A 21,819-nucleotide genomic window follows, 5' to 3' on the forward strand; every position below is an offset into this window, starting at 1 on the left:
TATTTGGAGAATAGGAACAGTGACGGTTATCAGACTGTTTAAAATTATGGAAGAGGATTAAAGTCACTGGGGAAAAAATAAAAGTGGGCACATCTTTTTTTCCAGAATTCCGAGGAAAAAAGTTAGGTTTCTCCCTTTTTTTCTCAAATTTCTTTTTTCAGACATTTTCTCAAATTTTTGTGATATTTCACTCCACACCAGTTGGTGGCGGTAATGCACCATTTTGCTGTTTGACAACCAACAATACATAATAAAATCAAAAAAGAAGAAGAAGCTATTTCCGGGTCACGTCTCGGTGCGAACCTTGCTAAGCAAGATGGATTATTGGAATGAACCCAAGGTGTTATATGAGTTTTTTTTTAAATAAACACGCTTATTCTTGAAGCTGATGAGAAATGGCAGGGGTGTTTCTAGCCACACTCTACGAGTACTCTCCGCTCTTTTATATTAGTGTGGTGTCGCTTTGTTTCGTTGTAACCGCTGCTATGGTCCTCGGCTGGTAAGTTGTATTTAGCTAATATAGTTAGCCACACTTTGATATATAATTTACATTCGTTGTCACCACACAGGTACCCTTCGACTTTATATATTAACGACTTGAATGTGGCCTTCATAATATAACATAGCATGTAGGTCAGGCGCAGTGTGCTGTAACATGTCTATCAATCATCTTGCTTATTTTGTGTTGAACAAAATACTGCATTGACCTTTAATTAAAATAATCCAAATTGTTTTTTACAGTCCATTAATTTTCACGGTTTCAGAACTAACTGGAGAAACTATTATAATTAAAAATCTGAGTTTAGTATCGTTCACATTGATACTTTAATCATAATGTTTACAGTCACTAATGACTGCCTTAAGACTGGAACCGACGGGCCATAACAAATTTGATGATTTTTTTCCTCGGTGATGCTGCCAGACAATCATAGCTTGTGCACTGAGCGATCAATCTGGGACTTCTGGGCTTTGTTATGATGTTTGTGTTCCGGTGATGTGGGTGAGCTTGATGCGTGTGAAAATGTTCTTACCACACTACCTGGCGTTATCTACGCTAGTGTACTCACCATTGCTTAAAAGTTTGGTTTCTGGGTCTCATCGGGGTGCACTTTAGGGCTGTGGGTATTATGAAGATTACTAGAACAACCTCACAAATGTGCACACACACACACAACGAGGTGGAAAAAATAATGGGCTAGTGATTTTTCAAAATCGACCTGTAGATGATATGACATGTGACTCTAGTAGCCCGGCTCACCATTTAATTCTTTTCTGAGCCCCCGCCCAAAGGAGAAAAATTAAATAAAATCAATGTACAGGAGTCTGGCGTGGTTGTCTTTACTGTCCAGGTGGGTTAATGCCGAGTGCTGTGAGCAGTGATGTGTCAGCAGGGAGCACACCTCTGTGGTCTTCCAGGTTTTCTGATTGCCACATGTAGTGAAGTTCTTACCTACAGTGACATTCTCTGTACACTGTGCAGTGTTGCTGGTTACTGTCTTCACATACTCTTTGATGTTTATGTGGTCTCTCTGAGAGGCTTCACTCAGTGTGCCTAAAGTAGAAGTGCTAAGGCTGCATCCTCTGTTTGTCATTGGCTTTATGTGCTTCAGTGAGGTTTGTAAGCAGGTACAAGCATAATGGAAAGATGATCAGGTGGGGTCAGGGGGTTGCCTTGTATGCGTGTTGGTGGTTTGTGTACACCAAGAGTCCAGCATGTTCATCCCTCTGGTTTTAAAGTTGTTGTATTGCTTGAACTTGGGGAGCACAGTCTTGAACCTGTTGTGGTTAAAATCCCCTCCAATCACTTCAAAGCTGCTAAAGTGTTTAGGTAGAAGCCCACTGTTGCTGTCGTGTAGTCCTCCAAGTGCCTAATTAGAAATAGCCTTAGCACTGGGAGCAGTGTACACAATGGCAGTGATAATAATGGTGAATGGCTGGCATTTACACTGAGGAACTCTGCCATCTGTCATTTTTTTCCCTTGACAATTGGTTTTTCTTCCTCTGAAGTTTTTGCTCATTACCTGAATTTCTTTCATTTTGCAACCTAATAATTGCCTGTTATTCTTGAATATGTTATTCTGTGAAATGCACATGCAACACTTAGAAACAATTCAGACGTTGTATCTGGTTAGCTGATGAAGAAATAACAAATTGCTCATATGACCTGCATTTGAAGCTCTAAAAATTTGGGTCTCTGTATAAAGGACTGTAATTCCTCAATGCATTATTTTTGTTCAATCCTTTTACAATAAAGTTCAGAATCTGCACTTGAGTTGGATTTTTGATTGTTGATAATTGGTTGTAGAAATATTTCCAGGCATAACTGTGTCATGTTCTAGACTACAGTCAACATAGTAGCAGTTAATTCAGAAGAGCATGTTTCTACACAGCCAGCCAGTGTGTGCACCCCTCTGCATTTAATCGAATCAGTTTAGATTTAAGCGAGAACACCACCAGACAGAGAGACTCTGCTTACTCTCGCCCCTTTTCTGTAGGTTTGGCTTTGACGTTCCAGTTATACTTCGCAGCTATGATGAGCAAGAGCCCAGCTTACCAGCCGCTGAGAAACAGATGGTTCAGGTGACCAATCCCTTCGCCCTGGAGTTGGGTTCTGGATCAGCAAGTGTTACCGGTGAGAACAGATGAGGAATGAAATAATGCTGTTACTGGGAAAAGGTATTTTTTGGCCCAAAAGTATTTGGGGATGTGAAACTTCCATGCCTGCATCCAGAAACATCTGTTAACCCTCCTTTTCTAGTGTGTTTCCAGAGGATGGTGACCAGCTGGATGTACTAAATAGAAAAAAATGTAAATCTATTGACTGCCAAGAGAATGTTTCTGTGTAGTCTATATAATTATCAATTTGATTTGCGGTCTGCTGTTCAATGGAAAGATCTCTAAATGGTGATGCTGTGGAACACTGAACCTTTTTCTGTTTTTGCTCTGTTCAGACGGTGTGCTGGTGAGACCTTGTTGTCTGGAGTCCTGTGTCCTGAGCTGTTTCTGGGGCTGTGAGGTCAGTACCCTACAAGGAGTGCTACATGCCCACCAGCATGGCATGATGCTCAGCACCCACCAGCATTTCCAGGAAGCCCTGAACCTCCACTACTATTATTGCCAGAAATTCCAGTATCCTATTTGTTGCTAACCAGGTATCTCAGTGGTATGCCTCTGCCAAACAGTTTTGACTTGATCTTTGACCTGTGCGATCTAAAATTGTGTTGTTCAGTCCAGCTGGAGTGTAGAAATTTCTTCTTTCTTTTTTCACACTGTCTGTCAGTCTGTCACTCCCCTCTTCCCTCACTCCTGAACGAAACCCAGAGACACCTAAACTCCCCTACTTGGTGCATCAACTCGTCCTTGACCCAGGGTGGGCTCTCCACCCTTTTCTGGCCTCAGATTTAGAATGGGAGATTTTTATTCCTGCTATTTCAAACTCTGCTGTGAACTACTCTAGTGCAAGCTGGTGGCCACCACCACCTGATGAAGCCAGCAGAACCACATCATCTAAAAAAAGCAGAGATGAGGCTGAGGCTACCAAAGTGGAAGCCTTCCGGCACCTGAATATGCCTAGAACTTCTGTCCATCAAAATTTATCATGAAGAGAATCAGTGACAAAGAGCTCTAGCGGAGTAAAACACCTACCAGAAATGAGTCCGACTTATTGCTGCAATGCTGGTCTAATGTTCTACGACCAGGACGAACACCACACTGTTAAGATTCAACTAATGGACAAATTGTCCTTTCCAGTATCCTGGAAAAGACCTTCTTAGGGAGACTAAGGAGTGTGATCCCCTGTAGTTGGAGCACACCCTCTGGTCCTCTGGTTGGTGCCTCTTCTTAAAGATGGGAATCACCACCCCAGTCTACCATTCCAGAGGCACTGCCCCAGAAGTGTGATTTATTTAGAAGTCTAATTACAAAACACCACTCACATTCAGACTCGACACCACTCGGCTGATCTTCCCTATCACACCCCTGTAATCGATGTCATTGCCCACATGAGCTTTGAAGTCTCCCAGTAGGACGACAGAATAACCAGATGAACCTGCACCCACTCAGTGACTTCAGGAACGCTGGATACTCTCAACTGTCTTTGGGCACACAAGTGGAAATGACAGTCAGGACCTGGTCCTCGACCTGAAGGTGCAGGGAAGCAGCACTGAATGGACTCTCATCCATTGGCGTAAAAAACCAATATACTGTCAGCCATCTGAGGGGATACAAGAATTTCCACCCCTGCCTGCTGCCTCTCACAGAGGGCGATTCCAAACTGGAACAGATTCCAGCCCGTCTCTAGAAGAATGGTTCCAGAGCCCAAGCCTTGCATTGAAGTGAGCCCGACTATATCTAGCCAGTATCACTCAACCTTACGCACTAGCTCAGGCTGTTCCATGTCGCAGCAGCCAGCCTTGAAAGCTGGGCATCCAATTGCTAGGGCCTGTGCCCCTGCCCTCCACTTGAAACACATTGCACCTGACCCCCAACGCTGTGTCCTGGAGGGGGTGGGCGTGCCCATGTTGTCTTTTTGGGGCTCCTTTCCGCCCAGCTGGACCGAGTGGGCTAGGATCCGGTCATCAGACACTCTCCTTCAAGCTCTTTCTCCAGGCCTGGCAGGGTGTAGCTCTAGTAATCCTATTCTGGGCAGGGTAGACTGGTCCCCTGGTTTAGTTCCCTTCATAGGAGTTCACTGAATTTCTCTTCATCTGGCCAATTTGCCTTGGGACACGGTAACAAAAGCCCCCCAACAGCATACTCTCCTGGGATCACACAGTGGAGATGTGGCTTGTTTCCGCTTGTAGGAACCTTTGAGGTCCATTCAGGTGATTGGCACTGGACTAATTGTTACATGTGGTCTGTTCACGTTCTTGTGCCAGTGGCAGCAAAGTTTGTGTTATTAGTCATCAGTCAGAGCAATCATTTCTAACATTTCCGCTCTTTGACTCATTGAGCTTCATGCTTCATGTCTGCCTTATGAAGGAAGACGTGAAGCATGTCTTCATGTCTCCTGCCGTTAGTGTCTTTGACCTTCTCTCAGTATCAGCAGTGAAGATAGAGCGGAGCGGCACACACAGATCCCCGCTGATCAGGGCATCACTGATTTTGGACCACTGCCAAGACATCGCTACCCTCTCGTGGCTGTGCTGACCCTGGAAGAGGCACAAGACAGACACTTGAACGACATTGTGAGTTTAATCATTTAATTTATTTATTTTATAAACATCTCCAGTTTGTCTTAAGGCTCTTTATACTGTGAAGAGGAAACCCACACAGGAAGGCCCCAACTGGGATTTGAACCAGGAACCTTCTTGCTGTGAAGCAACGCTATACTCAGGGTAACAGTGTGGTCAAAATGAAGAGGGGAGTGGGGGTAGAGAAAGTGGGCAGTGCATCATGAGAACTCCCCGAGCAGTCTGATCCAACCCTAACGATGAGTTTTATCTTAAGTCTGTCAAAGTGGGAGCAGCTGTCAGTCAAAGAACAGCAACACTTACAGTGAGTTAAAAAAAAATGCAGATTTACATGGTGAACTGGTAGAAGTAATTGTAAATGTTTTCTCTTTCAGGTGGCTAGTGTCATAGTTATTCATGTTCCTGATGACAAATACAAGCTTTCTGCACGGATTCTCTTCCAGTATCTCCTCACCTCACAAGGGAGCATGTACGAGTTAAAGGTTGGTCACATCTTTTTCTGTGTGCATTGCTGCTCAATAATAATAATAATAATAATAATAATAATGCATTTGATTTCAAGGACACCATTAAATGTAAAAAATAACATAAAAGGTCCACTTCTTTGTACATTCTGATGTCAGTTTCATCAAACTGTCAGGACTTTGCTGTTATTTCTAGGTTGATGCTATTATTCTTATTAGTATTATTCCTTATACTGAGACCATTGTTATTCTGTCACTGACAAATTCAAAACTGAGGTGAAAAAGTGGCCAGAAATGCATGAGAAGAACAAAAGGGAACAGTTGTTGGCTTTGTTCAGTTATTTTTCACTCATGGTTTCATAGGGGTTTGCGGTTATGACTTCATTTCCCACTGAAGCATAAATCCCAGTGACTCCTGGATTCTCCTGTGTCAGTGCAGGCAGCCAGCAATCAAGAAGCATTTATATTTAAAAGGCCAAGAGTGAAAGTGGAAAGTCTTTCCTTGGTTTTCACCATTAGAGTCATTGCTGCAGCCACGGCCAGCACAACAAAAAAGCAGCTTTTTTATTTTACCAACAATACAAACATCAGGAGGTTGGTTACTATTCTGTAGTGCCACATTATGGCTCTAAAAATTTTGGGTTTAAACAGTTATTTCAAGGACAGTCTTAAATGTGACAGTTTTTTAGACCAAGGCTCCATGTGGTAAATAGGTTTCATTAATGCAGTGTTTCCTGCCCTCTGTAATGTGTGCTTTGAAGGAAAATGCATCAGGATGTAGTGGCGTGTCAGTCAGGAACGAAATGTGTCTCTTTGAAGTCAACGATGGGACTAAGAGCTTTTTTCTTTTTGTTTTAAGCAGTTACATTTATTTAGTTGTTTGATTGTCTTTTGTTGTTTCACTGTAAATAATTCAAAGTTTATAATCAGGGATTGTATGTTTTTGGCAAACTGACATGGATGTTTGTTTTTGTACTTTAATAAGTCATTATATATAATAAACATTAGTCATTAATTATACACATCATTTTACTTGTTTAGGTAATAAATTAACTAACAAAACCTCTGACGAGCTGCTTAGAAACCAAAAGAACAGGCTCTCTTAGTAGAGCTAGAATTCCCGTCACTTGCAGGATGAACACTCAGATGAATTCACTGACTCTTCTTGCAGTTCTCACACTGATGCAGATTACTGCAGATGCCTATCAGGCAGATCTTGTGGCTTTAGACTAGCAAAATGTTACATATTTTGTGTCGTCTCTGTCAGTGTCAATACACGTGTGAAAATCTCCAGTTTGCCAAGCACTTAGGTTTTTCTTAAACTGCTGTAACAAGGCCCTATCTCTTATCTCCTGCAGCCTCTTTTCATGTCTGCTGACAGTGGGGGGATGTCTGGGTCTGCTGATTCGGGGCACACTTCCACACCCAGTGACACTCAGAGCGAGGATCAGATCCCAGTGATGGAGGAGGAGGACTGGTCAGAGGGGACGGAGGGCAGAGACTGTGTGGTGTGTCAGAATGCAGCAGTGAACAGGGTGCTGCTGCCCTGCAGACATGCCTGCATGTGTGACAGCTGCGTGTCCTTCTTCCAGCACTGCCCCATCTGTAGAGCCTTTGTCCAGGAGTCGTTTGCACTGACACAGAGCAATGACTGTCAGTGAACTGGTGAACATGATAAAAGAGATGGCCAGAAGGATCTGTCGCCTGTGTGACAGGTGTTTTGGTTAGCAGCAGATCAGACCTGTGTGTGCTCCTTTAAGGTCTGGTGGCTTTCTTTAAAACATTCTCCAGGACTTTACAGCGTTACCCAACTTCTGCAGTGCTTCAGCTAGCCTCTGGGATAGTTTCTTTTCTACGAGTGACACTGCCTCCACCATACATGGAAGGATGTTCTCGGGTTGTTCTGCAGTACTTTTGTTACACTAAACAGTTCCTTATGTTCACTCAGTTCTTCAGCAAACAGGAGTGTTCACAGTAATATTGTGACGTTTTCTGGCTCCTCTTGCTGAAAGTGGCATCACTGTGACCGCTTATGTTGTGGTTGTTACTCACAAAAGTAATGGATTAGATATTACTTGATAAACTTCCTAAAAGTAATACAGTATATTGCTTATATTCACCACTTTTGTGTTACTCCATAATTGTCTTATAGTTACCAGTTAATAATTTAAAGCTACAGTTCTGCACAACATGCATACGAGCTGTGTTGTACTTTGGACATATGAACACAAAAACAGCCCAGAGTGATGGCCGGGGTGATTCTGTGGTAGAAACAGGTGGAAATGGAAGCTACAAGGTTATTGTTGGCTTTGTTTTTCTTGTCCTTTAATTCAATAAAAAGATTGACAGCATTGACGAGTGCAGGTCTGGACAATCTCTCCAGTTTCCACCTCCCAGAAACGAGCTGATTCAGCTGACTGTAGAGTGGTCATGCAGGGTAAAGAGCCACTGTAATGTAAATAATAACATAATTGTAATTAATTACTAAACATGATGACTAAAAACATGGAAACTGGTTACAGTAACTTGTTACATCACTGCTTGCCAGAGTTTAGTTTCACTGTTGATGCTCATTAACTAAACTCTGGAACATTGTCCAGCTCCATCTTCTGAGTTCTGTGTCAAACTACACAGCAAAACTTTGATGCATTAGAAGGAACAGCACACATTTTCACTTCTAGGATAATACCCAACTTTATTTATCCATGATAATTAAACTGCAGGTGTTTCTGTAAGACTTAAAGACCTTGATGACCTCTAATTTCTTGTTTGCTTACTCTGGATGGCATTATCATATCAAACGTAGACTGAGCCCATGTTTGACGTTTGTTTTTATATTTTCTCTCAGTCTTTTATTTACAGCATGTTTTAAGTGATGATATAATGGGGGAATATGTTTTATATGAGCAGTGTGCAGCCTGCTGTACTAAAATCAGTGCGTCGCATGGTCACAGGAACATGCGTGTATTAATTTGGTGATTTATTAAATGTATGAATGTTGTACTTGATTCTAATCTGCTGTTGAGTCTCTTACACTGATGGAAATAATGCAGATAACACAGAACACACATCACGAACAATCGTTCAACCAATCGCATTCATTTCACTTTGACCTGCGACAAACTGCAGCATTCATCTCTTTTACAACAGTGTTGCGTTTGACTGCTATATTTTTATGTTCTTTACGATGCAGGTTTTCCCATCTCTGGAATAGTTGGCAGTAATAAGGATGATTTTATGTTGAAGAACACAGATATGACCATTAGATTACTTTGATGCTTTCATGTGTCCATGCTGGGAAACCCTGGGTTAACTTGAGCTCCTGTTTATCCTGGGGTCAGCGATTCCAGATAATGGAAAGATATCCTGGATATGCCATCCTCGCTCCATGGTGTACAGGGCTCTGAGGCAGCAGCTGGACTGCCTGTTTAACCTCATGATTATTATTCACAATAAAATATTAGTCTGTTTGTGTTACACTAACAAGCCTGGTACAGTTAAACCAAACAGTCACTACATGACAGAAACACCAATGTTATCCATTTTAATAAAGTTTATGCGTGTATACACAGGTCATGCTGATTATTGAACAAAAACTCAAAGATCAGATGTTAATGAGATTTATTTGCTCTCTCTCCTCCTTTAACATGTTTTTAATGTTAGTTATAATTCAGAATTGGTGACTGAAATGAGCATGACATACGAACATCATGAGAGAAAGACTCGATAGTTGAGTTAGTTTCTCTGTTTGCTGTTGGCGCTGAGAAACGCCCACTGAAAGGCCAAAGCAATGGTGTTGACTCAATCAGCGTTAACCCCGCCCCCTGACTGTGATTGGTGAGGCTGACTGATAAAATTAATTCATGAATTGTCCCTCCTGGCCCTCCATAGACACCCTCTCTACTTTTATAAATAAAGCATAGAGTTAGGACTGTATCCGTCTCAGCTGCTGGGGGCTTCCCATGATGTACCAAGTGTTTCTTCTTCAATTACTGTGTGTTTATACAACACTCTGCATTAGTTACTCATTAGTTATTATTCTCTGGCTCTCTTCCTTTCCCTTCACCCTCAACTAGTGGTAGCAGATGGTCTGCTGGAGGTTTCTTCCCATTTTTACCATGTGCTTGTTCATAGGGGGTCATCTGATTGTTAGGTTTTTTGTATTATTGTGAGGTCTTTATAATCAATATTAAAGAGCCAACTGTTGTTGTGCTTTGGCCTATATAAATAACACTAAATTAAATCAAGTAGGACCTTCACCATGGATCCATAAAGTTTGGTCCATATTATTCAGTCCCAGTTGCTGCCATCTTAAAATATGCATTTCAAAGGTTAATATCACCCTTCTAGATAAAAATCAGAGACTGGTTGAAAAAGTTTAAAAGCACACTAAAACATAAACTGAACACCTCTGTGGTCATCTGTGGATGTGATTAGTTAACAGGAGCATGTTTTTGTCAAATTTCCATTTCAGTTGTGGATAATTAAGAAGAAAACTGAACGATGGAAATAAAACACAGCTTCAGCAACAGTTGTATTTGTGGACATAAAGCCGTTTTATACAAGTGTGGATTATAAGACAAAGCCTCTTTCATGTGGTGTAAACACTGAGGCGGGTTCAGCTAATAAGTGGAAACAGCAGGTAACGTCACTATGAAAGTCACTTTTGGCATCTGGAAGGTGGAGGGATTTTTTTTTCTTTTTCTTTTAATACCGCTTCCCAACAAACAAACTTTAACACAGCAAATCCATGACAGAGGAATAAAAAATAAAGAAAAGGACAGACAAGTTATACAGGTTTGTAGTCCAGCTTAGACTCGAGCTTCTTTGAGTCAGCCACCTTCCTCACGGCCTTCATAAAGTCCTCCTGAGTTACGTACTCACGATCTGAGCGGATGGCAAATAACCCTGAAAACATACACAGAGCCACGTGAGAGAAGAGCTTCTCAGAGCTCATCATAGATCTGATAAGGAATGATCATCTGACCTGCTTCTGTGCACACGTTTCTCAGGTCAGCTCCATTGAAACCATCTGACAGCTTCACAATGGCTTCAAAATCTGAAAGTAATCATACAGTTAGATCCGTTAAAACGGAGAGGTCACGTGTCGATTATTCTGCAACAAAAACATTAACAAAAGCCTTCAAAGAACAGAGATATGTACAAGTCATGAGTAGGCAGCAAAGAGGAAAGCAACCTGTTGTTCATCTGAGGGATTTTTGTCAAGTTAACATGCTGAAACTTCCAGGCAGAGCACCTAAATGAGCAAACTACCAAAGTAACACAGAGTCCGTTTGACAATTGGATAAGTGCAGCAGGACTGAGGTGATGCTCGTCTACTCACCTATTTCTCCGTGCTTGGTGATAGGACTGGAGTGAATCTTAAGGATGTCAAGACGAGCCTGCTCATTGGGCAGTTCAATGTCTGAGGAAGAGACAAAGGAAAGTGGTTTTCTTGTGTGGGCTCACATAGAGCTGACAGAGAAGCTGAACAGGAGAAGTTCTTACGAATTTTGCGGTCCAGTCTGCCAGGCCGCAGCAGGGCAGGGTCGAGAGTGTCAGGTCTGTTGGTGGCCATGATCATCTTGACTCTGTGCAATGTGTCGAAGCCGTCCATCTGATTCAACAGCTGAAAACACACAGACATGTCATGTATTCTGTGTGATTAAGCACCTGTCCACTGCAACGGCAACCATGTTACTGGTGACTAAAAGAATCAAGTTAAAAACAACAAATGTTTGGAAAGGTCTGCTTCAAATGAACAACCGACATATTGACATGATGTCTTATTGCCTAAACAGACCCAGTACAGACGTTCAAACAGCGTGTTGTGCTGTTAGTGTCTTTGCGTTAACATCTGTTATAATAACAACAGATGGGTGGGGTGGGTTGGGGGTCTGCGTCAGGAAGGGCATCTAGGGTGAGCTGATGTGCCGCTTGTGAGCAGCCAAAAGCATTTTTAATCTCACAGACTCAGAGAATCGGGAATGCTTTTATTGCTCATGTTAGGATCACAGACGTTCTCTCTTACAACACTGTAACTACACAATTTTACTTTCAGGTAAACTTGTCTCCTGTATAGAAAAATGGGAATGTGTGGTATGTGGATAGCATAGAGAGTACCAGCCCGGAAATTTGGAGTACTTCATGTCACACATGGCAGAACAAAAGTGGAGTGGCTGTAGCTCAGGGGGGAAAGCAGGCAAGACACTAGCCCCAGTATATAGAATATAGAAAGCACATAGAATGCATGGGCGAATGAGGCACGCTGTATAAGAACCAGTCCATTTTAAAAGCTTTGCATCAATTTGATGGAGATTTTGTGTGTGAGCTTATTTCTCATGCAGGGTAAAAACGTGCCTCCTTAGTCACTAAGGCTCAATTATACTTTCATTTGCACTTTGCTTTCAAATTCATTTGGTTTAGTATGTTTCTTACTTTAGATAGTCACTATGTGACTGCAGAGTTACAATAAACTGATAACTGGCAGTTATTACTGGCAGGGACTGATACAGCTAAGGACACCCTCCAAGTACAATACAATTCTGTAGTATGGAAAATGAAGTCCAATATAATGTTTTTTAGTTTTTATAAAGGCACCTAAGCTGGACACTTGGGGTATTGGGTGGATTGAGCACCTTCTGGCTGCAACATGTAAGCATGACGCAAAACAGGCGATCACACTGTTCCATATTTGCTGTTTATATCCAAACAACAAAGAGTGCTGCTGAGTGGTGTTTTGGTGCTTCTGTTACCTCCATCAAAGTCCTCTGAATCTCTCTGTCAGCTGAGGTTCCCTCTGAGAAACGTCTGCCACCTACAGGCAATAACACAAGTATCTCAAGCACCCTTCTAACAATTTCACTGTAAATAAATACTCAGTACACAACTCTTTTTTGAATGAACTTTGTGCTTGCTGTGTCAGTATTGAAGCTCACATCTGTGACATGGCTTTACAAAGTACTTAAATTTCATTCAAACTGGAGACAAGCAGGCAAATAAAAAGACAGCTCCTGTTTTCAGTACGTCTTAACTTTAAGTGTGATCTGAATTTTGGAAATACGGCTTTACTACTTTAACAAAAGAATTTCCCAAATATGGGATAAAGCATTTCCTATCCTTCTCTGTAGAGCTGACGCTGACTTACCAATGGCATCAATCTCATCCATGAAGATGATGCATGGCTGGTGGTCCCTGGCATAGTTGAACATTTCTCTGATCAGCCTGGCACTCTCACCAATGTACTTGTCCACAATGGAGCTGGACACCACCTACAGCAGCCACACAGACACACAATAAGCTGAGTGACTGTGTCCGAGTGTGGCAGTACACTCTGATGGAGCTGCTGAGACTCACCTTCAGGAAATTGCAGTCCAGTTGACTGGCCACAGCTCTAGCAAGAAGAGTTTTTCCAGTGCCTGTTTCACAACAGATCATCACTGACCATTAGAAGTACTGGTGGTACGGATTTCAAAAATACTACATCGTGTTCTACTCGATTTATCACATTCACAGACTTGTGTGTCCATGCCACCCGCCTGTCATCCTGACAACAACACCCCCACCAGGCCTTTACGGCTGATTACATTATGCTCCCAACGAAGAATCAGTGGAAAAAAATTGTTGCACCCATAAAACAAACATATCATGGATGTAGTGCTGGGCGATATGGAAAAAATATTTATCACGATATGAATTATTTTATATCACGATAACGATATATATCACGATATACCACCTGACCTGTGGTCATCTAGGTACGCAGTCTGTAAACAGCGAGTGCTGAGGGTGCAGTCTTTGTTTTGAGTTACCGTAAAGCATGTCGCAAATCCGGGTGCACGTACAGCAGCACCAGCTCGCAAACCACGAGACGGAGTTTCTTTGCAAAAAATATCTTTTTTTTTTTATACTTTATTTTTTCTTGCATAAAGTTAAGAGCATGTATAGTGAGAAGACAACACTAATATATTTGCCACAGGCTATTTAACCCTTTAAGACCTACCATAGAACCAAGTCCGCCAGAGCTTATCTTTATGTTTTTACATGCTGTAGTGCCATTTGTGGGAGTATTTCAAGTTTCCATATATCAATACAACCGTTATAGCCCAACTTTTAATAATATGTATGCATTAAGTCCATAGTAACTACATAAATTGCAAAAACTTGTAGTGTTTTGTTTTTTACATATATTTCTAGTTAAAAAAAATTTAAGAGGTGTATCCCTCAAAACTGTAAATACAAAAGTTTCCAACCACGAGAAATTTATTTTGAGTGTCTTCATAGTTTTATTTTTGAGATACACTAATTTTTGTATACTACAGGAAAAATGAAAATAAATATTATAATGCATCAAAATAAACTATTTCCAACAGTGTAATTTGAGTTCTAAGCATCCCAGAAACGATACAGAAAAGCATAAAGTCAAACATGCCTTTTAAAAACACCAACATAGGCTTATAAGGCCCTTTCGCGAAAATGACGTCACTTCCGGTTTCGGGCAGGTAATGGCGGACATGCGATAGTTCGCGCTGACGTATATGCCAACGTAGGAAGTGTTATGACCATCGGCAAAGCGTGTTTCTGGAATATTATGTTTTTGTTGCTGCAAGTCTGAAATATTACCTTTTTGTTGCTGCAAGTTTGGAATATTATGTTTTTGTTGCTGCAAGTGCTTCTTATGCAATTTTTGCAAAGCTATATGTGGAAGGAAACCGTGACCTTGGACAAGCTAATGGCATTAGATGTAAGTACAACTCTTCTGGTTTCACATGCAAAAAAAAAAAATATTGCACTACCATACGTGGTTCCAGTTCTACAGGGGTTTAAAAATAGTTAGGCAAAACGGAGTGTACCTGCTCCGACCGGTTGTAAAGGGTTAATTATATATTTTATGTAATAATTTAGAAAATTTGGGTTAGTACGATATAAACGATAGAAGACAAATGGCACGATAGACACTTTTCTATCGTCCACACGATATATATCGTCATATCGCCCAGCACTACATGGATGTATGATGAAGCCTATTGGTGTATTCACACCATGCGTTAAGTGAAAATTGGTGTGATTACATCAGTTCAAGAAGGTGTATTGAAACCAAGACAAGGCTGACAGTTTTTCAGCTTAGGCAACAATTTGCTCCACACTGCATCGAGGCGCGATTAGAGCATGTAGCCTTTAATGTGTACAGCACTTTGGCTTGCACTGACAACCCAAGGCTAGCTGGAGCTGTATGTTCAAAGTCACTTTTCGCACATGAAAAACAATGAAGAACTCTAATTGTGATTAAAATCAGGTGCACTTGAAACACTACAGTGACAAATGAGTAAAATTCAGCTTATTCAGCCTCACTTTAACACAAAGACAAGAAGAAAAACAGAAGACTCTTTGGACTAAAGTGAGTGAAATCACAGGATTTCTTGGCAAGCTGTGAAAACATTGTATTCTAACTTGATCCTAGCTGTTAGATGTACTCTTCCTCATGCCATTGGCCATTAGGAAGAAATATTCATATGTTTATGAATGTTTTCAAGAGAATAAAGCATTGTATTGTAGGGTCTACCTTACAACATAAAGCACCTTGGGGCAATTATTGCTGTGATTTGGCGCTGTAATGTGAAAACACCAGGAAATGACAGTTACCTGGGGGCCCATACAGCAGACAGCCTTTAGGAGGAATGATGCCAACTCTCTGGAAAAGCTCAGGGTTGGTCAGTGGGAGCTCAATCACCTGCAGGAAAACAGCAGCAGCCCCATTATTGTAGACTCATTTAAATATATAATGTAAAACAATGACTAGTGAAGGTGAAATCATACAAACAGAATGTAATAAAACACTGGAGTCAGTCACACTGAGATAAATAATGCAGAGCACACGAGAGTTGAGGAGGACTTCATTTTTGTTGTACCTCTCTCAGCTCACGGATCTGTTCAGACAAGCCTCCGATCTCAGAATAGGAGACGCTGCCAGGGTCCTCATGGGACATGTTGTACACCAGAGGGTCCACCTCCCTGGGCAGGTACCTGTGAAAAAAAACAGGCCACACATACACTGGCATCATCACATAAGCCAAGTTCAGGAAGCTTCCTTTTTATTAACTTTGCAGACGACACCACCCTGGTGGGCTTCATCACAAATAGGGATGGGTATCGTTTAGGTTTTATCCGATACCGGTGCCAACCCGGTACTTTTGAAACGGTGCCGGTGCTTAAACGGTGCTTAAAGAATGGAGAACACAAACTTTGTCCAAAAACCTCTCATGTTTAGCTGTTTTTTTTGTAAAAAGATAACAATGTTAGCCTTTTCTGCAGCTATAGGGCATATATGGTATCACTCTTGGCTGGAAGCAGTGCTTAAACAATGGAAAAAACAAACTTTGTCCAAAAACCGCTCATGTTTAGCTGTTTTCCACTTTTTCTTTGGTCATTTTAGCCTTTTTGGCCAGGGTGAAGGGAGTATCTGCCATCAAACAAGAAGACAGCCGCATGTAACCACGACGGTGTTTGCTAGTTCACCTTACGTGCATTAATTTAATAACGTGGTTAACCTACTAAACGTAAATTACACACGAACAACATTAAGCTACTCGCCCAGAGAAGAACGGCTGCTGCTGCCATCATCATCCGTCATCATTTCTGCTACACTGGCAGGGCTAGGGGCCAGGACTCTCCTCTTTGGGTTCTTGGGGGATGTTGCTAACTCCAGGTCCGATAACAGGCACCACACCCGCAGTAGATGTGCTCGGTGTGAGGTCTTGCAGCAAGCTATCAAATACGGTGCATTTTCGGCTTTTAAAAAAACGCTATGCGTCGCCAGGTGTTTCATCAGATTCGAGGTGTTACATCAGATTCGAGGTGTTACCTCCTTTGCACAGTCTCACCTTAAAGCACTTGTTGCAGGCTGCTGAGTTTGCATCTTTTGCTGTGAAGTACAGCAAGACTTTTGACCACTTTGCCTTGGGCATTTTTAATCCGTAGCTCTGCTCTAAAAGAATGTACGTACCTCGGCCCGCCTACTGTCCTTGGAAAGGTAAAATGATTGGCTAGAATCCAAAAATTTTTTTTTCCATCTCAGGAAAAAAAAAAAAAGCACCGAAATAAAGCACCGAAATAAAGCACCGAAATGTGCGCTGCTTTTCGGTCTGGTTACTACTGTTTATGTCAGAACCGGTGCCATAATGGCACCTGATACCGGTATCCATCCCTAATCACAAAGGGGAATGAGGCTGCTGACAGAGTGGTGTGAAGCCAACAACCTGCTTCTAAACACCTCAAAAACCAGGAAGGTCCTTGTCGCCTTCCATAAGACTGCAGGGGATTATACCCTCTCTACATACATGGAGACTGGGTAGAGACGATTTCTGGGAGTTGCAATCATAAATTATCTCTCATGGTTGGAGAATACACGGGCGATGGCAGTGAAGGCGATGCAGGGTCTGCACTTTGTGCCAATCTTCAGTAAAAAGAGACTGAATCAGAAGCTGCTTGTGTCCTTACTTACTGCATCTCAGTGTGGTACAGTGGAAGCAGCAGAGTGTCAAACACAGACAGAGGATCGTCAGATGCTCTCTGGCCCTTCCTGGAGGAGATCGCCAATTCCAGATGCAGAAGAGCCAAAAAACATCCTGACTCCTCCCACCCAGCTCATCATCTGTTCAGCTTAATGCCTTCAGTCAAGCCCTACAGGTCGATGAAAGCCCGCACAACTAGTATGAAAATTATTTATTTTATACCGATATTTAAAGGGAGCTGCAACTGTGATTTCATTATGTCATATAATGACAATAAAGCAAACCCATATGGAGTTTCCCCACTGCAGCAGACTTATTAATTCAGAGATGTAAAAGTAAACAAACCTGTGTGCTGTGATAAATCTATTGTTTATTAATCAGTGCTGAGGGCCATACTGCAAAGCAGGAGAGCACTTTGTTGAACTTTCAGTCAGAGCTTTCCTTGGTCATCAAAGCAGCTCTCTTTTTTCCTGGCTGAATTACCACGGTAGCTTATTTTGAATAACAACCTGATAAAAGATGCTGTGTTCTGAATTTGGGTTTTTAGGAAGCTCCACATTTCCTGGGATCTGCTCGAGCCACTCGCCAGGTTTGGGGGTCACTAGCTTGAGTGCTCCGATTACCACGTGCTCTAGGACCACTGTTGCCTTCACCGTCCACATCTTCTTGAGCACCTCTCTCAGCCCTTATTACTTCTTGAGCTTGTTGTGTTCCTTCTTCCTGATGTTGTTATCACTACGGCCTCCTTCCTCTGCTTGTCCACTACTATGGTAATAGTAATACTGTTGGTTAGCCACCATCAGCCATCACCATCCTCTAGGTTGTATTCCGTTTTGACCTCTGGACTTCCAGGTCACACTTGGCACAGATGTTTCTGTATACTATTCCAGCCACTTGGTTATGGTGTTCCATGTATGCCCTGCCTGCTAGCATCTTGCACCCTGCTGTTATGTGCTGGATCTCACTGCTTCTTTACACAGCCTGCACCTGGGGTCTTACCTGGTGTGTTAGACCCCAGCCTCTATAAACCTTTTTCTTAGTGCTGTGAGACACGATTCTGGTGAACCAATTCAAAATAATCATCATATCCACCTTACCTCATGATAGTAAGCGTAGTCATGTCCAGAGCCACTCTGGTCCCCGGCTTCAGCTGGGATTTGTCCAACTGGAAGAGTTTACATTTTATACAGTCAAGTCAGCATTTGTTGAGAAAGTTTGATTAGTGAAAATTAAACAATACATCATTTTTAATATGTCACAATGTAAACATTGTGAAGTGTGTTTCTTCTTTAGCTGTATTGACCCAATATACAAGAATAAAGTTAGACTGCCACTGCTGATTCTAAAAATTACATAACTCAGTGCTGAATAATGGAGTACTTCCAGCTGATTTACAACATTGTACACAAAGAAACAGATCTGGTCATTGGTACAGAGTCTTTTGTAAACCTATTTTTATTTCCTCATCATTGATAAATGATGAAAATCAAATGATTTAGCACTCAAAGCTCTCAGATGTGATTACAGAGGGCTTCCAAACCCTAAAGAAAATTCTGCATTACAAGACAGCACAAACACTAGAATGTGATCAACCCTTACCTGCCTGCGACATCCAACCACATATCGGGGTCCATTGGTAGCCTTTACAATGACTGTAATTTAGGAGCAAAACACAGATGACTTCAGTAAAAAAAAAAAAAAAAAAAAAAACCACACACCTGAGTTTAACACTGTAACACATGTCACAGATTCACATTTGTTATTTCCATTGATTACCAGGCTTCAACATAGGTGTTGCATAATGAGCCTGACAGTAGAAGACTAAAGAGAAGTATAAAATCAATCAGCCTTTTCTACCTGTGCTATAATATATGGGAATTTAAGACTTACATTTCTCCTCAGTGAGTTGTTTGAGCACTTCTCCAACAATCTGCAGGGAAGACAAATAGTTAGCTAATAAAAAAAATACATCAGGTCCCTTCTGTTTGTGTTGACATTAGCTTCATGTACTATAGCCTAACTATTAGTTATTTAACTGGGACACAAAGGGGAAAAGGAGAAAAGAAAAATCACTCTTTTGATATTGTCTGCTGTTAGTTTCTCACCTGTAGCACACAGCAGCTTAGTCAGCTGAAACTGTTCAGCACTCTAGCGCATTGGTGGAAACTGCTTATTTCTGTCTGTTGACTTACAACAGCCAGAAATATTGCACATCTAATTACTGTCACTGGCTTCAGATTTCTGTCATCAGATAACAAGTGAACAGTCTTCTCTTTGCATTGCTTGAGTGTGAATGCACTGATGTACAACGTTAACCTTCAGTCTTTAGTTGAAGCCAAATGATTAATTTCCACACGGTATATTTACCTGACCGACGCTTTGGAGAGCCTTGAGATCATTCTCTGATTTCTCGTACTGTTTGGTCTGTTCTCGCAGCTGCTCTCTCACTGGAAAACAACGGACAGTCAACATGTTTCATACACACACACTAAGAGCTAACTGGAGCAGTTTGTTATAGCTAATGCTCGCATCAACGTGAAAAGTCAGAAGTTAGCTCTACTTATAGCTCTTGATAACGTTAACAAATAATGACCTCACATTCTTAAATTAACCGGCCTTAAAATATGAATTATCCAACGAACGGACGAACTGTATCACTGTCGTGTTTATGCTCCTAAGCTGGTAGCGAGACCCGGTAGCCTCCATACATTTCCACCAAGAAGCTAACTGCATGACAAAGCACTAGCTAGCTGGTATGCTAGTCAATGCTGCCTGTCCATCTACAAGTAACCAGTCAACTAAACAACACGAATTTCTAGCACGAACGCAAATATCAGTGTTAAATGTTCCTTTACATTCTTTTAGTCGCCCATCAACTTCTTTGTGTTCCAGCAATTTCTTCCTGTAGTCCTGCAGCGCTTTTTCTCTAGTGTCCGCCATGACGCCCCGCTGAATGATGGGAAAATGCGGTGTCACTCCACTCTTGGTTCGTTCACTTACCTCAGTCGGATGCCGAAATTTCGCGCTCCGTGATGTTGCTGTTCGCTGGGATTGATATTCACACACACACTGCTGCCTGTCAGTTTAGACATGCAACACGTACAATGTAATAACTGATATAACACTAACAGAAATTAATAAATAAACAAGAGGACCCTATAGAGAATTTACAGAGCTCATCTTAGAAAAGATGGATGTGTTTGGCACAACATTGCATTGAGATTATAATTCTGATTGTCAAAAAAGTCAACATTTATATTATATACATTATATACATTTAATATTACCACCTTCAACACAACCTGAACTGACTAAGGCAAGGTTTCTTGTAATTTCCTTAAGCAGTCAGGAATCGCTGTCCAGGGTTCCTGATGAATGATCCCACACTGTTTCAATAATACTGATGGCCAATCCATGCCTGATAGTCTTCTATTTGTGTTTTTCTATCTATGCATTTACTGCATTACCAGTGTCTTTGGCATCGTTGTTATTCCAAAAATTAAAGCCAATCAAATGCTTTCCAGATGGTATTTCATGGTCTCCCGTCTTCCATACAAACTGATAATATTTAAAATTTTCACTTCAGTTGTTATGTAATTTTGTATATGTTGGCCTTCTCTCCCCGTTTCCCTTTCTAAATAATGTTTGCCTTACAGCCCCTTCCACTGAGACCATTTCTCAATAGGCTTCAGCAAACAGGAAGGGTCAGAGCAGACTCTACTTGCTGAGGCGGCTGAGGTCATTTGGAGTACAGGGAGCTCCAAAGACCTTCTATGACTCTGTGGTGGCATCTGTCATTTTTTACAGTGTTGTATGTTGGAGCAGCGGTTTATCGGCAGCTGAGAGGAAGAGGTTGGATAAACTCATCAGGAAGGCCAGCTCTGTTCTGGGATGCACCCTGGACCCAGTGCAGGTGGTGGGAGACAGAAGGACTCTGGCCAAAATAACATCTCTGATGGACAGTCTCTCACCCCATGCATGTAAATGTTGCTGAACTGCAGAGCTCCTTCAGTGACAGACTGCTGCATCCTAGATGCATGGAGGAGCGTTTCCGCAGGTCCTTCCTCCCTGCAGCTGTCAGACTGTACAATCAGAACTGCTCCCAACAAACATAGATGTTTACATCAGCACTGTAAGTGCAAAAAGTTAATCAACCAATTCACACTACAACCTGGTTTGCCTCTTATCTGTAGTTATTTTTATTTCATTTAATAACTGTACAGTACTCTCTGTATATAGTAACCATTGTCCTTAATGTATATATGTAAGAAAAATTGTGTATGTTTCTGTTCTGTGTCCTGTGTACTGTTTGTTTGTATATGTGTCTTTTTGGCTGTTGTTACAACCAAATTTCCCCTTGTGGGACAATTAAAGGATTATTCTATTCTATTCTATTCTAAACAGCAGATGAATCAACTAGAGGGACCGATGCATCTCTCAGATCCTAAATCAAATCTTTGCTGGAATTTTTCCCCATTTCTTAGGGATATGACTTTCAGATACTGTTCATCTGCTCTGGATAGTCTTTTAGGCCTGACGCTCTTGTGTCCTTTACTTGTCCAGTTTTCTTAAAATTTTAAGAACATAATACAAACTATGCTGAGATAGGTTTTCAGCCAATGGCTCTTTAGGATTCACAGTGTTGGTGCAAAA

General features: G+C 41.6%; 2 protein-coding genes across 3 annotated transcripts; one reads left to right on the forward strand and one right to left on the reverse strand.

Annotated features, from left to right (window-relative positions):
• The first annotated feature begins 268 nt into the window (after positions 1–268).
• On the forward strand, positions 269–9,166 carry cgrrf1 (cell growth regulator with ring finger domain 1). 2 transcript variants are annotated; one of them, XM_063494625.1, is made up of 6 exons: positions 269–340; positions 2,496–2,632; positions 2,952–3,129; positions 5,039–5,186; positions 5,567–5,674; positions 7,015–9,166. In XM_063494625.1, exons 1-6 carry the CDS (start codon positions 330–332, stop codon positions 7,315–7,317), a joined length of 885 nt encoding a protein of 294 aa, XP_063350695.1. In that variant the 5' UTR covers positions 269–329; the 3' UTR covers positions 7,318–9,166. The 2 variants fall into 2 exon arrangements, with proteins under 2 accessions (XP_063350695.1, XP_063350694.1); XM_063494624.1 differs by having other exon boundaries at positions 273–499; positions 7,015–9,164.
• Positions 9,167–9,260: 94 nt separating this feature from the next.
• Positions 9,261–20,136, reverse strand: psmc6 (proteasome 26S subunit, ATPase 6). The gene is made up of 14 exons (XM_063494623.1): positions 20,022–20,136; positions 19,534–19,613; positions 19,057–19,096; positions 18,766–18,818; positions 18,264–18,331; positions 15,565–15,679; positions 15,299–15,386; positions 13,013–13,074; positions 12,804–12,927; positions 12,412–12,473; positions 11,165–11,285; positions 11,001–11,081; positions 10,644–10,715; positions 9,261–10,564 (listed from the first exon to the last, which is right to left on the reverse strand). Exons 1-14 carry the CDS (start codon positions 20,104–20,106, stop codon positions 10,446–10,448), a joined length of 1,170 nt encoding a protein of 389 aa, XP_063350693.1. The 5' UTR covers positions 20,107–20,136; the 3' UTR covers positions 9,261–10,445.
• Between the last annotated feature and the right edge of the window lie 1,683 nt (positions 20,137–21,819).

This window comes from Pelmatolapia mariae, linkage group LG15, assembly GCF_036321145.2.
Source record: "Pelmatolapia mariae isolate MD_Pm_ZW linkage group LG15, Pm_UMD_F_2, whole genome shotgun sequence".
Classification (NCBI taxonomy): Eukaryota; Metazoa; Chordata; class Actinopteri; order Cichliformes; family Cichlidae; genus Pelmatolapia; species Pelmatolapia mariae.